This window comes from Balaenoptera acutorostrata, chromosome 13 (genome assembly GCF_949987535.1).
Source record: "Balaenoptera acutorostrata chromosome 13, mBalAcu1.1, whole genome shotgun sequence".
Lineage (NCBI taxonomy): Eukaryota > Metazoa > Chordata > Mammalia > Artiodactyla > Balaenopteridae > Balaenoptera > Balaenoptera acutorostrata.
Genome location: NC_080076.1, coordinates 61,652,249 through 61,671,598, shown reverse-complemented (window position 1 = coordinate 61,671,598; position 19,350 = coordinate 61,652,249). Strand labels below are relative to the sequence as shown.

The window sequence follows — 19,350 nt, the reverse complement described above, 5'->3', positions numbered from 1 at the left end:
AAAATAAAAAAATAAAGTTTGTGTTTCCTTATTTATTTTCATTTTGGATGATCTGTCTACTGGTGAAAGTGGGGTGTTAAAGTCCCCTACTATTATTGTGTTACTGTCAATTTCCCCTTTTATGGCTGTTAGCATTTCCTATATGTATTGAGGTGCTACTATGTTGGGTGCATAAATATTTAAAATTGTTATATCTTCTTCTTGGATTGATCCATTGATTATTATGTAGTGTCCTTCTTTGTCTCTTGTAACAGTCTTTATTTTAAAGTCTATTCTGTCTGACATGAGAATTGCTCCTCCAGCTTTCTTTTGATTTCCATTTGCATGGCATATCTTTTTCCATACTGTCACTTTCAGTCTGTATGTGTCCCTAGGTCTGAAGTGGGTCTCTTGTAGACAGCATATATATGGGTCTTGTTTTTGTATGCATTCAGCCAGTCTATGTCTATTGGTTGGAGCATTTAATCCATTTACATTTAAGGTAATTATCGATATGTATGTTCCTATTACCATTTTCTTAATTGTTTTGGGTTTTTTATTGTAGGTGTTTTCCTTCTCTTGTGTTTCCTGCCTAGAGAAGTTCCTTTAACATTTGTTGTAAAGCTGGTTTGGTGGTGCTGAATTCTCTTAGCTTTTGCTTGTCTGTAAAGGTTTTAATTTCTACATCGAATCTGAATGAGATCCTTGCTGAGTAATCTTGGTTGTAGGTTTTTCCCTTTCATCACTTTAAATATGTCCTGCAACTCCCTTCTGGCTTGCAGAGTTTCTGCTGAAAGATCAGCTGTTAACCTTATGGGGATCCCCTTGTATGTTATTTGTTGCTTTTCCCTTGCTGCTTTTAATATATTTCTTTGTATTTAATTTTTTATAGTTTGTTTAATGTGCGTCTTGGCATGTTTCTCCTTGGATTCATCCTGTATGGGACTCTCTGTGCTTCCTGGACTTGATTGACTATTTCCTTTCCCATATTAGGGAAGTTTTCAACTATAATCTCTTCAAATATTTTCTCAGTCCCTTTTTCTCTTCTTCTTCTGGGACCCCTATAATTCGAATGTTGGTGCATTTAATGTTGTCACAGAGGTCTCTGAGACTGTCCTCAATTCTTTTCATTCAAAGACCCTGTCAGCCACGCAGTTGCTAGTGTTGGAGGGTCTCCTGCAGAGGCGGGGGTGGCTGTGGCTCACCGCAGGGACAAGGACACTGGCAGCAGAAGTTCACATGGGATGACATCATATTTTCTTCTGTCCTGGTCAGGGGACAAAGATTTACTGCCCCACAAACACTGGGCTTTTCTGACACTGCTTTTGCTTATAAACTCTCACCTCCTTGGAATGTGAGAGAGTTAACTCTGTCCTCTTTCCTCCACCATGAATTCAGATGCACTCTTGCCATTGAAATACTGACTGAACTGTGCAAGCATGAGCACTGCAGTCAGCAGGAAGACAAAGGCCCTGCCCTCGGGCAGCCAACAATCTGGACTGGGGTGGGGAGGAGCTGGGGAGACATCCAGGAAGTAAATTAATAATTTGTAAACACCAAGTGCCATGGAAGAAAGAAACAGGATGCTAAGATGAAGGGGATTTTGGGGGCGGGGCCCATGCTCAGCCATTCAGAATGGCCGGGGGAGCGTCCCCTGAGGAGATGACAGTTAACTGAACTTGGGAAGGAGTCAGCCAGGCCAAGAGTCTGGGGAAGAACAGCATGAACTAAGACCATGAAGTAGGAGCATTCCGGACACAGACGATGGACAGAAAGAAGGCCCCTGTGGCTGCAGCCCAGCCAGCGAGGTGGCGTGGTCCCTGGGGGGCTGGTAACGTGGGGGGGCAATTCCCTGCAGTGCTCAGTACCCCAAGGGAGAAAGTGTGGAGACATACAACAGGGGCCTTTGAACAATTTTAAGTGTGATGATAAAATGATCTGACTTCCCTTATAAAGAGATCACGTTGGCTGCCAGGTGGAGGGTTGCTTTCTTGAAGGGGGCACCAAAGGTAGTAGGAGGACCGCTAGGAGCCCTGGCAGAGGCCATGGGTGAGGCCGCAGCGCAGGTGAGAGAAGGCAGTGGCTTGGACCAAGGGTGGGGCCATGAAGAGAGAAATACAGGAAAGGAATCGGCAAGTTTTAGAGCCGACATGAGCAGAAGTCAGTGATGGACTGGATGTGGGGACAGATGGAGGAACCAAGACAGGTTCCATGTTTGGGCTTGAACAAAGGATGTCCTGCTTACTGAAATGGGACGGAATGAATGAGAAGTTAACTGTTGGGGGGTGGGCATGTCAAGGTTGAGATGCCTGTGACAGTCAGGGGGACACACCATGTAGGACACAGGGCTGGGAGCTGAGAGTTCTGGGCTGGAAGTTGAGACCTGGGGGTGAGCAGCATTGGAACATTATGGTTCAGGACTGGATGAGGTCCCTGGGGAAACGCTGATATTTAATTTAGGGCAGAGAAGGAGAGCCAGAAAGCAGGGAGAAGCCAAAAGAGACAGCTGTCATAGAAATAAAAAGAACACAGTGTGTTAAGAAGGAAATGCTTTCAAAGATGCTGCTGGGAGTTTGAGACTGGAACCAAAAACATGTCTATCCATGTCTCGAGCCAGAGCTCCCATTCTACGTATCCGTAAAGGCTTCCCAAACCCGTCCTAATGATCACTGGATCTGCTCAACACCGGCTGCTGTGACTGTGTCCCTACCATCCATTCGGCAATAAATCATGGAGAGCTGTAAGAGCTCTTTGTAGTCTGAAATCGTGACTTAAACATGCCAAAGGAATTGAAACTTTTCATACAGTTGTTTCTTCTTTCTGAATAGTGATAGCTTATTCTTCTTTCTGATCCCACTGTGATCAGTAACTATTTGGCACTCGGTATATATTTTCCTAAAGACTCCGGGGAGAGCAGGTATGTGCACGCACACACACCCATGCTCACGGTGCGGCAAGAAGGACGTTTGCTCCACAAAGCAAAAAGCAAATGCATTATCAGAGGACTCGCTGTTTTACCAGTGCTGATGGGTTTGTACTCGCCTCTAGCCATGGCCTTGCAGGATCCGCTAGACTGGGGTTCTTTCGGTCACAGTCCTTGACAATCTGTTAAAAAGCACAGATCCTCTCCCCAACCCGTAACAAAGCACGTATACGCTGCTCTTAAAAATCATGAATCCTCTCCCTCACCTCTAACAAATCCCTAACAAGCAACTATGTTGTGTCCAAGTGGACACAAAATGTCAGAAAGTGCATGGATTCCCCCTCAAACCCATCCAGAGCCCTGGGAGTCTGAATTCCAGGAATAAAACGGTTCCTCGGGAACACGGTGAACTTGACCCTAGAACTCCGTTGCCTGTGCAGCTGATGGTCAGTAAGCATGTGTCCTCCTGAGCAGTACTTCTGAAGGGCACCCAGCTCCACGCTCACATCCAAATGCAACATGTACTTTCAGTATTTATTTTTTCACTGGTTCATTCAGCATGTTTATTAAGTGCCTAGTAAGTACCAGGCCAAGGACGAGCATCCGGAGACTCCCAGGAGGGAGGTCTGGGGCTGAGCTCACACTTGGCCGTTTCGTTGGCTGAGGGCCAAGGTGATTCTAATGATGTCTCCATGGAGAACACTGACGTTCCAGGGTGGACCCAGGGACTCAATGGGATGCCCACGCTGAAAGCAAACCGACACGCAGACAACATGTGTGGGGTTAGATCAGGTGAGGTGGAGTCAGCTGCTGCTCACATCGGATGACTTCTGATTGGCAGGTCAGTGCCTGAAATACTCCAGCATCATCTTCCCCTCCTCTAAGTCTCAAATTCTGGAGAACCAAAATGGAATAACACGTAATCTCTGACCACGAGGGCAATCAATCTTCCAGGGAGCATGAGTAGGCTGCAATGCCAGCCAGCCTTAAATACAGTCCTTCAACAGAGGGGCAAGCAATCAAAGGAACCAACAAGTAAATCGGATTCCAGGGGACGCAAGAACCTAGGATGCTCCACGGAAAAGTTCAAAATTTGACTGAAATGCTGAAAGATAAGCAGAAGTGCCATAGGAGGAGAACGAGGGGAGGCAGTCAGGAGGAAAGAAGCGGATAAGCAGAAGCAGGTGTGAAAAACCAGAAGGTTCATGGAGAAAAGATAACTCCATACACATGGCTCATTCAGTTCCAGGAGAGAATCATGGGAGATGCAGTAACAAGTATCAATTGGGATGGTACCATGTATGGCCTTGAATACTGATAGCAAACAGGGCCCCTCAATTCTCCCTCTCTCCACCCTATGACCTGTCTCAGGGGAGAGTGAGTCACTGAGCCCCGCTCTCCAGGTGGGGGGTCTTGAGGTATTTTCAACTCTCCATCCGTCAACGCCCCAGTGGGCTGACGAGTCCAGACTGTTCTCCTTTACTATGTGCCCAACAGCCATGCACACGCGGCATCGAGGCAGACATTTGGTCCTCATTTCATTCTTTTCTATAATTAGCTGCTGATAGGACTGCTCACTTCTAGTAGAGGAGAGAGAGGATCTTTTATATTTTGTTCTCTTCTAATACCTTATACATACTAAATGGTTTTTTCAAAAGCTTGTTGGTGTGTTACTCTCGTGACCAGGAGTTTGGAGTTGATTCACTAAGCAATCGAGAGCCATATAAAGTTAGTGGGGTACACTGAAAATACTGGGACATACATCCCTGTGCATTTGGGAGTATTACTGACTGAGAAACTTCCCTAAACAGGCTTGACATGCAGTGTCTGAATTTTGATAGATATTCCCAAATTGTCTACATGAGAGGTTGCAAAATTGTATGTCCCCATCAACGGTCTGTGCACACAAATTTCACCACATCACCCCTTAACACTGGATTTGCACCAACTTAAACTTTCTGAAGTGTTTGTTTCATTTCATTTCTTAATCCTTGGTAAGGTTAGGTTCATCTGCTTATGCCATTCAGATTTTTTTTTTCCTATGAATCAACTCCTTTTATTCTTCACTCATTTTTTCTAATGGAGCGTTGTCTACTTCTTATCAATCTGTATCAAGTGTGTTATAATTACAGCCACCAGTCAGTTGACTGCTATAAATGTTGAAAATAATTTCCCCAAGTCTTCTGTTTGTATTTAGACTTTCCTTTGTGGCATCTTCTATCATTCAGAAGTTTAAATTCTTATATAACCAAATCTGTCAATCTTTTTTAAATGACTTCTGGGTTTTATGTCAAGATATATTACAAAAGCTTATTTCAAAATAAGCTTATTACAAAAGTCTTCCTTATTTTTCTTATAGTGTTGATATAGTTTAATTTTTGTGTTTAGATCATGAGCCTATTTGGCATTTATTTTTGTATGATGTGGAGGGGGTCTTATATGGCATATTATTCTTGTAATAAAATGCTGGGTTTGCTAGCATTTATTAAATTTTATCCATGTATATTCATAAGTGCACTTGCACTATAAATTTCTACCTTGTAAAATTCTGGAAGTACATGCATCTAGTTGTTCATAGTAGTTACCTCTGAAAAGTGAATTTGGGAAGCAAAGACATTTTATTTTGAATACTTCTGTACTTAAAGTATCCTTTCAGAGAACAATACTGCATTTATAATTTGATAAAGTAAAAATCTGGATAGCCATTGAGGAAAAGTGTAATTACCAGTCCCAGATTTTAGGAAGATGTCTCAGATAGAATGAAACGGCTGAGCAGGACGTAAGGCATGAGAAGGGCTGGGGTTAGAACACAGGTGGGGGCAAGAGGAAGGAAGGCTAGTTTGAGAAGGCTGAGGATGGGGAGGACAAAGAATTGAGGCCAGGAGGATGCTTTAGTGCCGTCACTGCCATAACTCCCAGCAAAAGATGACATTGTCAGCATTTTCCAATCATTAATGATCTGGTATATCTTTCTTAAGAGGTAAAGAGAGAACTTGAGAATAACGTGAACCCACAGTATGTTCACTTACAACATTTACAACATTCCTTCTGTTTTTTCCTCCTCTTCTTCAAAAAACCCTAAAAGTGTGCTCCTCAAGAAACACCCATAGCATTTATTACTAAGCTTTTTTCCAACTATGATAACGTATCTTGCCTTCCAGTTTTGGCCTACAGTCAACTGTGTTTCCATGAATACGCTGTTCCTAAGGTCTTGGTTTCCCTTTGGGCAACGGTTTTGTTTCCTTAGCATGTCTGTCCCAGGGGACTGTGGTCCTCCAGGGAGGGCACTGGTCTGGTTCTCCAGCAGCCCTGCACCAGGAGGAAGCTAGGTCTCCTGCAGACTCAGGTACAGGCTGGGCGAGCCCCAGGGTGCAGTGTGTTTTAGCCAAAGAGGAGCTCCCTGCACAGACACCATCTAAGGCCCACCTTGGGGGATCTGGAATACCTTCCTTCCTACTTCTAGCAAACATGGAGAAAAGAAGAGAAAGATTCGACAGTCAGAAACTTATACTTAATCACTTAAGCCTGATTCACACATCTGGTATTTTCCCTTTGGTGCCTAGAAAAAACAACTGACCTGCTCTTCTTACCTATATCTTGAGTTTTAAAATGCATCACACATCCCCTTTGTAGTAGCATTTAGATCAGTGTTCAGCTAGAAGGGACATCCTGACTGCTGAAATCAGAGAGATTGATGGGTTCTGATTTTCCTATTGTTTTCACATTAAAGTTACTTATTACATGAATATTATGCTCCATGGGATCAGAAAGAAAGGATCTCACCTTTATTTTCTGTCCGTCTAGATATCAACATGTGGCTTTCAGGAGAGGTGGACTGATTTCTTGGTACTTAATGTTGATTTCAAAGACTGTATCTTTTCTAGTAAAACATTCTGTTATCCTGAGGTAAGAATCCATAAAACAGAACCAAAAAATGGTCATGGGGCCAAAAATATTAACTAAAAGATTCTGATCACTGAGAAAAAAAATGAACTTGTTTGATTTCATTATAAAAAACAACTCTACAAAAGAGAGCCATGAATTTTCATGATTCTTTTACAATGAAGCAGCCAAGGAAAGCATCATAACTTAATGTGAAAATCAACTTTTTTTCTTTTCTCTTACTTTGTTTAGCTTTTGACGAACAACAATTTTTTTTTTCTTTGCATTTCAATACCAATTTTCAAAAGGTACAAGGAAACATAGCTGTGAGGCTAGTTGGGTCAGGGAGAGGGTTCACCAATGGTGACTGTCTGACAGCGAATCTACTCCAGCTCTGTCAGTAGCTCTGAAAGGTATTCAGGTAGAGGTCCCATAGGAAGAATGGCTGCGGATTTTAGAACCCTAACAACATATAATTTTGTTGAATTTGCATTCACATAAATGCTAGCTTGAAAAAAAAATGCACCTGCTTGTTTCTATGACAATAGGCAGAGTGAAATCACGCTCATACAGATGTGATGATGACTGCTACTCCGCTATTGCTGTTATTTTTTTCCCTGAACAAGTCATTGAATTCTTCTCTGCTATCTATCAGTAGACAAAACTATGTCACAGAAGTCTAAAGGCTGTTTTGCTAATGCTAAGAAACCAGAAGACATTATTCTGTTGTTATTCCCAAGACAATGTCTATCGACTCCACTAATTGGATCATCAGCGTTCTTCTATAATTCAGGAGTAAAATATTTTAGAGCTGGCGAGAACAGGATGCCATGGTTGCCTCCTAAATAATGTATATGACAGAACACTTATTGTTTTTAACAAAGGTGATTTTTAAACTATATTATGGTGTGGCTTTACATACAATAACATGTAATCTGGAAGCATCTAAATCATTGTGAATATACATCCTGAAATTATACATAATTCAAAAACTCATTTTTAACTTTTTTGCTTCTATTCAGTAACCATTATAACTATTAAAGGCATTCAACTTCTTAAAAGGCATGATGTTACTATGCATTTTTAAATACTAGATAGTCTAGCTATATAAAAGTTACAGTAAAAATTAAATTACTAACAAATGTATATACTACCTCATATAAAGTGATGACACCGTAGGTTTGAATTGGTTCTCGCCATTGAAGAAATATCTTCTCTTCAAAGGTACTTCCTTGGATGGATTCAGTAAGAACAGCACCTGGAACTAGAAGGGGGGAAAAATCGATACATATTTAAGTAAACCAAAAACAAAATACATTTTTCTAGACTTGACAGGTTTTTAACTCTCTATTGAGGTGTAAGATTTTAATAGATATACTCCATTTTCTTGCAAACACCTGCAATTTAAAACCATTTTGGCCATACTGTCTTTATAAAGAAAAGACTTTCATCACATTTTCCTCTAAAAAGTTTGAATCAATTAGACAAAGCTCAGTATCATCTTGTAAATAAACTTTTTTATTCTTCAGACATAAAGAAGTATGTGGAGCAATGCGAATTCCCACACATTGCTTGTGAGACCATAAATTGGTAGAGCCACTTTGGAAAATAATCTGCCTGTACTCACTAAAGTTAAAGAGGCACATGTCATACGACCCAATAATCACACCTCAGGTATATTCCCTAGTAATATTCTTGCACATATGTACCAGGAGACATAGGTTAGGATGTCAACATAGTAGCATTTTAAAATAAAACTAATAAATTGGAGACAAAATTGGTTTAAGAAATTATTTTATATTCACTCAATAAAATACAAAAATGACTGAAAATCGATTACAGCTTTATACATCATCATGGATGAATTCTATAACCATACCACTGAGTGATAAAAGCATGTCAAAGAAGAATATATATGAACTCTTGGACTTATATTTAATATGTCTATGAAAAGTACACACAAAATAGAAGTTCTACAAAGATGTGATGTAGATGAAATATTTTTAAAATATTTCATTTTATTTATTAATAATAAAACAGACTTGGGGTGCTTCCCTGGTGGCACAGTGGTTGAGAATCCGCCTACCAATGCAGGGGACACGGGTTCGAGCCCTGGTCTGGGAGGATCCCACATGCCGCGGAGCAACTAGGCCCGTGAGCCACGATTACTGAGCCTGCGCGTCTGGAGCCTGTGCTCCACAACAAGAGAGGCCGCGATAATGAGAGGCCCGCGCACCACGATGAAGAGTGGTCCCCGCTTGCCGCAACTAGAGAAAGCCCTCGCACAGAAACGAAGACCCAACACAGCCATAAATAAATAAATAGATAAATAAAAAATTAAAAAAAAAAAACAAAAACAAAAAACAGATTTGGGAAAGTTTGATGCCATTTTTTAAAACCTAAAGTATGTAACACCGTTTGATTAGTGAGAAAATCTAATTGACATAAGGGAAGATAGACATGTACTTGCCAATTTTCTACAAAATAACATATAATATTATTTTTAAAATATCATTTATCTCATATTCATTTAAATTAAGTTTTTGAGTATGCTTTATCTGATATACAATTTAGTGTCTCATGTGCCTATCCTATTTATAAACTAGTATATCTGTACTACCTATAAATATATGTATATTTGGGGATGGTGCGATCATGGTGCGATCAAAGTTTTTGGTGACGGTGTGAGTAATCAAAAAGTGGTTTGAGAGGACTCAGGCTTCTCAATTTCAAATTTACTAACAAGCTACAGTATTACGACATCATGATATTGGCATAAGGATAGACAGATAGATCAGTACAACAGAACTGAGAGTACAGAAATAAAGCCCCACATTTACAGTCAATTGATTTTTATCAAAAGTGACAAGAAAATTCAGTGGGGTCAAAACAATTTTTCCAAGTGGTGCCAGGACAACTGGATATCTACATGTAAAAGGACGAAGTTGGTTTCCTACTTCACACCAAATATGAAAATTATACAAAATAGATTAAAGAGCTAAATATAAGAGCTAAAACTACAAAACTCCTAGAAGAAAATATAGGTATAAATATTCATGATATTGTATTAGGCAATGGTTTCAAAGATATATGACACCAAAAACAAAAATAACAAAAGAAAATATAGATAAACTGTACATCAGTAAAGTGAAAAGCTCTTGTGCTTCAAAGGGCACTACCAAGAAAGTGAAAAGACAACACACAAAAAGGGAGAAAGCTTTTGCAAATCATGTATCTGTCAAGAGACTTGTATCTAAAATACATAAAGAACTATGAAATCCCAATAAAAAGATAAATAATCCAATTAAAAATGGGCAAAGGATCTGTATAAACAGCTCTCCAAAAAAAGATATACAAATGGCCAATAAGCACGTGAAAAGATGCTCAACATCATTAGCTAGCAGGAAAATGCACATCAAAACCACTGTGTGATAGCACTTCACACCCTCTAGAATGGCTATAATCCAAAGACAGATAACAGCAAGTATTGGCAAGAATGTGGAGAAACTGGAACCCTCATACACTGCTGGTAGGAATGTAAAATCACAAAGCTACTTTGAAAACAGTCTGGCAGATCCTCAAATGGTTAAACACAGATAAATTTACCATATGATCCAGAAATTCCACTCCTACATATATATCCAAGAGAGCTGAAAACACATGTTACTCAGAGGCTTGTACACAAATATTAAGAGGAGCATTATTCACAATAATTAAAAAGTAGAAACAACACAAATCAACTCATGACTGTATAAACATATCTCAATAAAGGTTAAAAGATGGGGGCTAAAGAAATGTTTGGTTAGCTTGTGGAGGGTATGAATAGCCCTTTAAGGGTTGGTGAGATCTCCTCAGACTGGAAAGACTGACCAGAATTACAAAAGGACTCATAGGCAAAACACATTTGTTTAGTTGAGGGGCTACTTAAAGGTAGATCTAGGACATTTATATTGATAGTTATTCTAAACAGAACTAAGGAGAGTTTAGCAGAAAAAAAAATCACTGATTCAGATGGGGGGCCTGGGTTCTGACTTAAGACTTGCCAGTGAATAAACTGTGAAATTCGGGCAATTCACGGACCCTCCTTAGGTCTCAGTTGCCTCACTTCTAAAATGAGGAAGTTGGAGTAAGTTGATCCCTAATGTCCAAACTCTAAAAAATATATAAATGTGAAAATAATCGTTTGTCTTAGGTTGAAGGAATTGATGTGAAACTACATCGAAGCAAAGAAACAAGGTATTTAAGAAGTGATGACACCGGTGAGTTCTAAGAATATTTGGATTCTGGGCTCTGAGACTAAAATGCTCATCACAATCAGAAGTTGGACTACGATGGCCCGTGCCAGAGAAAGCTCTACTAAGTCTTGGACTTCCCTGGTGGTGCAGTGGTTAAGAATCTGCCTGCCAATGCAGGGGACTCGGGTTTGAGCCCTGGTCCAGGAAGATCCCACATGCCGCGGAGCAACTAAGCCCGTGGGCCACAACTACTGAGCCTGCGAGCCACAACTACTGAAGCCCACGCGCCTAGAGCCCATGCTCCACAACAAAAGGGGTCACCGTGATGAGAAGCTCGCGCACCGCAACGAAGAGTAGCCCCCGCTCGCTGCAAATAGAGAAAGCCCATGCGCAGCAATGAAGACCCAACGCAGCCAAAAATAAATAAATTTTAAAATAAATAAATAAAATAAAAATTTTAAAAAAAAGCTCTACTAAGTCTCTTCCTCTTGACCTTGAAAGTGTTTATTTTGACGTCATCAGGTTCCTCACAGGATCAAGATAATTATGATGCATGTGTGGTTCTATTATTTTGTGATAATATTTCTGAATTGAAAATATTTAGTAATCTATGTACAGATGTAAAGAGGGTGAAAACTTAGAAAAAAACAAATCTTTGGTTTCATTCAATTAGTATAAATTAGAGTAAAATAAAAAAAAAGAGATTGTCAAAACTATATTGAACAGAGGATATTTTAAAAGGATGAATGTAATAAAATGTACTGGAGGGCTTATAATCATGAAAATGTTAATAACAGGAAAACCTGAATGTGATTCATATAATTGTTGTTAGGTCAGGAACAGATCAAGTGAATTAAAATAAAATACCAGAAGAGTTTTAGTTGAATTAGGGAAACTGGTACCTCATAGGAACTTAGGTCTGGTGCCTTTTTTAGAAGTTCTAAGAATTCATGATTTGGGATATAGAACCATAATATCTAAGTTTGTGGAACTGAGCCCTATAGTGTCTAGTGACACTCTTATCAGTAATAAAAAGATAACTTTTTCCCACATATTTTCTGATGAAATAAATAATATTTCAATAAAAATATTATACTACAATAAAACTCACAATGTACAACAAATTGTAGCCTTTGTTAATGGCAGATAAGTAAAGTGACACTTCAATTCTTTTTTCTTCAAGCTCGGTAGGTATTAACAATTTTTCTATTTCTGTCTTTTTTGAAGTCTTTTTTTCTTTTGCTCTTGTTAGGAAATATAATTTGAAATCAAAGTTTTTCTAATGAACCGGACGCCAGTGTGCTATGTAAACAATAGATTTTTATTTGGAAGTAATGCATGCCCCAACTCCAGGGACTAGCAAGATAATTTAAACACACAAACAAAAAAGTGACTTATTTAACCTTACGTTTTAACAGCACTTAACAGAATTATTAGCTCATGTCAATTCGAAACCCAAAAGTGTTGGTGAGTTCATGCTTCAGGAAAACATCTCTCATCTCTAGAAACGACTGCACTTCACTTTCCTCTCTCATTGATGGAAACATTACTGTTGATTTAAGCCTGAATTAAATGATTATCAGCAAATTTTACTATTTTCTTTAAAGACTAATAAGTATTTTGAGTACTTATTACCTACTCAATACCATGCAAATTGCTATAGAAGAAAATTAGATGGCTTCTTCTCTCAAGTGGTTTACCGTTAAGAGGAAAAAATTATATATAACATAATGAGAGAACAAGAAAGGGGCACGATAAGTTCCTCTGAATTCTTACAATAACAATAATAACGCTCACCTATTAAAACGCCCCTCTCTGCAGCTACAAATAGCACCCAATGGAAATGGCTTCTAACGCTAATATGCTGGAGAACTGCATTATTCTTGCTTCTCAGATGAGGAAATTAAGGCTCAGAGATTTAAAGGTCTTGTCAAGTGCAAATGAGGTCAGAAGGATGAGAGAGGAATGAGGGTGAGAGAGTTGGAGACAGCTTCATGAAGGATCTGAACTTGAGGAGGACTTTGGAGGGTCGTGGAGGAGATGGAACGTAGGCAGCCAGGTGGGGAGGACGTGCAGAGGAGGACAGTGAGGGAGCACTCAGGATACATGGAGTGTGGCAGCAGGGCCAGCACCCAGGGCACGTCTCTGCAGGATGCACTGTCGGGGAGGAAAAGCTACCAGGTCTAGAGCCTGGGCCTGGAATACCGAGATATGGGTAGAGAGAGTCACTGACGGCTCTTGTGGAGAGAGTAACATGATGCACATGTATTTTAGAGATTAGTTTAGGGAACAAGTAAAGGGCACTGGAATTGGACAAAGCTGGAACTACAATAAAAGGCTAGAAACTACTACAGAAATTTCAGCATAAAATCTGGATATAGGTAGTGGAAGTTGGGAGAAAAGAACAATCTATTATCATATTATGTGAAGTAAGTCAGACAAAGACCAATATCACATGATATCACTTATATGTGGAATCTAAAAAAATGATACAAATGAACTTTTTGACAAAACAGAAATAGACCCACAGACACAGAAAACAAGCTTATGGTTACCAAAGGGGAAAGGTAGGGGGCAGGGAAGAGATAAATTAGGAGTTTGGGATTAACAGATACACACTACTGTGTATAAAATAACCAATAAGGACCTACTGTAGAGCAAAAAGAACTATACTCAATATCTTGTAATAACCTATAATGAAAAAGAATCTGAAAAAGAATATATATATATATAAATGAATCACTTTGCAGTAAACCTAAAACTAACACAACACTCTAAATTAACTATACTTCAATTAAAAAGCTGATTGTAAAAAAATACCTCAGGGCAGAAAGATAGAATAGACAGTAATATCAATGTTTATATAAATAAGGCCTCTAGAATACTAATGATCATATTAGTAAGTACTTAGAAGTACTTTGGCACATAGAAGTACAGGCCACAGTTTCTGGAACCAGACATCTGGGTTTACCATTCACTTTCCTGACTCAAGTTTCTTCATATGAAAAACAGAAATATAATAAAAATAATTAAGTCAAAAAAAGAACAATCTAAGATTTTGGAAGTAGCAACAACAGGAGTTAGGACCAAATTAAATACAAAAATGCAGGGGAGGAGGGGGCCAGAAAAGACCTGCTGACAGTGCTGAAACGTTCTTGAGTCTCTCCTGGGAGACAAGGAAGATCTGGAAGAAACAGAGATAGGGCTTCCATGCTCAGCCTAGACTGAGTGACTCGTATCAAACTATACTTCTCACAAAAAAACCTGGAATAAAACAACTACTTGAGAGCAACCAACACAGGCAGGACTTGAGGGGCTACAAAAAAAGAAAAGAGAAGATGTGGTCGAGCTTTCCATTTACTCTGGCTGTTTCCATGTTTTTATTTTATAGCAATATGCTTGGTGTTGCATAGGTCATCAACAGTCAGAAATACTTTGTCAGCTCTTTAAATGAAAAAATAGTGTTGTGATAAACATTTAACACATGTTATAATCAATAAAGATCATAATCAGCTGCTTGAAGAGAAAAAGGTGAAATCTATTTTTCCCAGGAGTAAGTAAGTGGCTCCCCAGGTTGTTTGCCACTTACTCTGATGCCTGGCAAATGAATTTTAAACCAAATATATGATAAACCACCACTGTATTTTATGTGCTACATGGACTCATTATTGTACATGAAAGTCCCCTGTATAATCAGTGTAAAAGCACATTTATACCTATGCTATGGGATTCCAGGTGTCATTTCACCATTTTAAATTATTTTAGAGGTTTATTGCAATTGTGTATTTGCTTTTTTTGATGAGTTGCTGGAGACATGCACTGTCTATTTATTGAATTCTTGGTTACTGAGGTCATATCCAATTACAGCATTGTTCCTATGGAAAAGCATGATCTATTACATGACCACCGACCTAATGAGGTAATTTCTCAGCACTGTGTTGAACAGCAAGGGCAGCCTCTATTTGGGGCTGAATTTTTATCTGAACTATGAAAAATGTTTCAGAATGCCGTTTGAATAAGCATTTCTTATAAATAATCGAATACCCAGAACAACACCTCTTCAGTCCAACATGATGATAAAACTTGAATGAAGAACTACTTAGAACCATACAGAATTATCATATGTAGAAAAGTAATTATATGACTCATAAAAATTAAAATAAGCTTCTGGATCTTTATTCCCTTTACCCCTTTTAATCAGTGCTTCAGTATACAGCAGCACAGATACACATCTGTGTTATTCAACCCAGTAAGTAATTCTTCCTTCCATTTTCAGTGTAAAGATCTCAATTAGAAAGAAACATGAGCTGCTTTTTTGAAAGACTGTATGTTTCCCACAAACATATCACTTGAAAGTACTCACGATCTTCATCCGTCTGTACTACGAGTTCTTGGCTCTCCTTCCGTCCCTCGGGATTCATGAGGATGAGTTTCACGCTGACGTTGGTGTAGGGGGAGAGGTTGGTGATGGTGTGTTGAGGGTGTGAGTTATCCGTGTCCCAGCTTACTTCTTCTCTCACTTGTTCCTGCCCTCCGACCTTGTAACAGTAGTGGACTGTGAGGTTGTAACTATGGCAACGAGTCACATTATACCCAAATGGCTCCCAGCGGAGAGTGATTTGTCGAGATTTGACTTCGACAACTTCCAATTTTCTTGGGCCGCGCATGGGATCTAAGATGCAAAAGAAGGAAAAAGAGAACATAAGAGAAAAGAATAATAAAAGTTCCAGTGAAGCCCAGGTATCACAGATAATCCTCCTTATCCCCAGTATCTTGTCTTCTCTTCTTCCATATGAATAAAACCCCTAAATCTTAGCTGGGCATGAGGCCACCCAGAATAAGGACTACAATTTCCAGTCTCTTCTGCAGTGAGGTCTATCCTTCTACCCAAGTTCTGGTGGGTAGCACACAACGTGAGACGTCAAGAATGGTTTCTGGGCGGTGTCTTTGAAAGGAAGGGGCTCACCATCCTTGTTCCTCCTTCCTTCCTATTAGCTTGATTGAGGATAGGGTGTCTCATGCTCATGCAGCCATGATGGACCATAATAGGCTTAAACATTAAGAACTCAAAGCAATGATGATGAAGAACCCAGGGTTCCTGATAATCACTGCACTACCATACCAACCCTGAATGGTATACTTCCAAAATTTTCACTAGAGAGAAATACAGTGCTTTTACTTAAGGCTCTTTCCTCTGGGGCTCTGATACACAAAAGCAGTCTTAATGCTAATTGATGTATATATTTTTTATCTTTTTAAGTTAATTCATCATTATGTAATTGGAAAACAGAGTAAAAGCTTGAGAATTCAGCATGAAATAATACAATGATTAAAGAGCATAAACTTCTGAACAGAACTCCAGGCCTTTTCGGGTTGTGATTTGTAGAGAATTACACACAGTCAATGCTGAAGTAGTTCTTTGCTACCCCTGAAGTCCAAGCTCCAGGGACAGAGTTTTGAGCTTAGAAATCTAAATGAAACGCAGGGACTATAAGCATTCTGATGGGCTTAAAAGAAAGAATATATACAGAGAAGACATTCTTTTTATGCATATCTATTCTTTTATTGAAGTATAGTTGATTTACAATGTTGTGTTAATTTCTGCTGTACAAAGTGATTCAGTTATACATATATATGTATATATGTACACATTCTTTTTTAATATTCTTTTCAGTATGGTTTATCATAGGATATTAAATATAGTTCCCTATGCTATACAGTAGGGCCTTGCTGTTTATGAGAAAGCTTAAACTTGTTTATGAAATGATGATGAAAATACAGTAATACTAACTACATAACATTTACTGAGCCCTTATTATGTACCTTACACTTTTCTAAGAAGTTTATCTTTCACGGGTTTGGGGAAAAACTAATCTAAAATACTTTGCTTTAGTATATCCATACATACAATTGATCCATATATTTTGATTTTTGTTTTCCTGAATGTGGTCACCATTTCTGAATATAAAGAGATCTATAATTGGAAAGTGAAAATAAGCATGAAAACTTGAGAAATAATAGCTACCATGGGTAGAAGGACGTGCTCCCACTCCCTCTTGTGAGAACACCAGAATCACAACTAACTGCTGAACAATCATCGACAGGAAGACACTGGAACTCACCAAAAAGGATACCCCACATCCAAAGGCAAAGGAGAAGCCACAGTGAGGCAGTAGGAGGGGCGCAATCACAATAAAATCAAATCCCATAACTGTTGGGTGGGTGACTCACAAACTGGAGAACACTTATACCACAGAAGTCCACCCACTGGATTGAAGGTTCTGAGCCCCACGTCAGCCTTCTGAACCTGGGGGTCCGGCAACAGGAGGAGGAATTCCTACAGAATCAGACTTTGAAGGCTAGTGGGATTTGATTGCAGGACTCTGACAGGACTGGGGGAAACAGAGACTCCACTCTTGGAGGGCACACAGAAAGTAGTGTGTGCATCGGGACCCAGGGGAAGGAGCAGTGACCCCACAGGAGACTGAACCACACCTACCTGCTAGTGTTGGAGGGTCTCCTGCAGAGGCAGGGGGTGGCTGTGTCTCACTGTGAGGACAAGGACGCTGACAGCAGAAGTTCTGGGAAGTACTCCTTGGTGTAAGCCCTCCCAGAGTCTGCCATTAGCCCCACCAAAGAGCCTGTGGGCTCCAGTGTTGGGTCACCTCAGGCCAAACAACCAACAGGGAGGGAACCCAGGCCCACCCATCAGCAGACAAGAGGATTAAAGTTTTACTGAGCTCTGCCCACCAGAGCAACACCCAGCTATACCCACCACCAGTCCCTCCCATCAGGAAACTTGCACAAGCCGCTTAGATAGCCTCATCCACCAGAGGGCAGACAGCAGAAGCAAAAAGAACTACAATCCTTCAGCCTGTGGAACAAAAACCACATTCACAGAAAGATAGACAAGATGAAAAGGCTATGTACCAGATGAAGGAACAAGATAAAACCCCAGAGAAACAACTAAATGAAGTGGAGATAGGCAACCTTCCAGAAAAAGAATTCAGAATAATGATAGTGAAGATGATCCAGGACCTCGGAAAAAGAATGGAGGCAAAGATCGAGAAGATGCAAGAAATGTTTAACAACGATCTAGAAAAATTAAAGAACAAACAAGCAGAGATGAACAATACAATAACTGAAATGAAAACTACACTGGAAGGAATCAATAGCAGAATAACTGAGGCAGAAGAACGGAAAAGTGACCTGGAAGACAGAATGGCAGATTCACCGCTGCGGAACACACTAAAGAAAAAAGAATGAAAAGAAATGAAGACAGCCTAAGAGACCTCTGGGACAACATTAAGCACAACAACATTCGCATTATAGGGGTCCCAGAAGGAGAAGAGAGAGAGAAAGGACCAGAGAAAATATTTGAAGACATTACAGTCGAAAACTTCCCTAACATGGGAAAGGAAATAGCCACCTAAGTCCAGGAAGTGCAGAGAGTTCCAGGCAGGGTAAACCCAAGGAGAAACACGCCAAGACACAGAGTTATAAAATTGGCAAAAATTAAAGACAAAGAAAAATTATTAAAAGCAACAAGGGAAAAATGACAAATAACATACAAGGGAACTCCCGTAAGGTTAACAGCTGAGTTCTCAGCAGAAACTCTACAAGCCAGAAGGGAGTGGCATGATATACTTAAAGTGATGAAATGGAAGAACCTACAACCAAGATTACTCTACCCAGCAAGGATCTCATTCAGATTCAACGGAAAAATCAAAAGCTTTACAGACAAGCAAAAGCTAAGAGGATTCAGCACCACCAAACCAGCTCTACAACGAATGCTAAAGGAACTTCTCTAAGTGGGAAACACAAGAGAAGAAAAGGACCTACAAAAACAAACCCCAAACAATTAAGAAAATGGTAATAGGAACATACATATTGATAATTACCCTAAACGTGAATGGATTAAATCCTCCAATCAAAAGACACAGACTTGCTGAATGGATACAAAAACAAGACCCATATATATATGCTGTCTACAAGAGACCCACTTCAGACCTAGGGACACATACAGACTGAAAGTGAGGGGATGGAAAAAGATATGCCATGCAAATGGAAATCAAAAGAAAGCTGGAGTAGCAATACTCATATCAGATAAAATAGACTTTAAAATAAAGAATGCTACAAGAGACAAGTAGGGACACTACATAATGATCAGTGGATCAATCCAAGAAGAAGATATAACAAGTATAAATATATATGCACCCAACAGAGGAGCACCTCAATACATAAGGCAACTGCTAACAGCTATAAAATAGGAAATCGACAGTAACACAATAATAGTGGGGGACTTAAACACCTCACTTACACCAATGGACA

The 19,350-nt window shown here is 39.6% G+C and overlaps 1 protein-coding gene across 1 annotated transcript in view; it reads right to left on the bottom strand.

Moving 5' to 3' along the window:
* Nucleotides 1-19,350, bottom strand: part of PTPRM (protein tyrosine phosphatase receptor type M) — a 763,379-nt gene that overhangs the window by 301,129 nt on the left and 442,900 nt on the right. The window contains exons 8-9 of the mRNA XM_057526667.1: nucleotides 15,383-15,691; nucleotides 7,939-8,048 (exon numbers count right to left, since the gene is read on the bottom strand). Coding sequence (XP_057382650.1) covers nucleotides 7,939-8,048; nucleotides 15,383-15,691 — 419 coding nt within the window. The remainder of the gene's footprint in view (nucleotides 1-7,938; nucleotides 8,049-15,382; nucleotides 15,692-19,350) is intronic.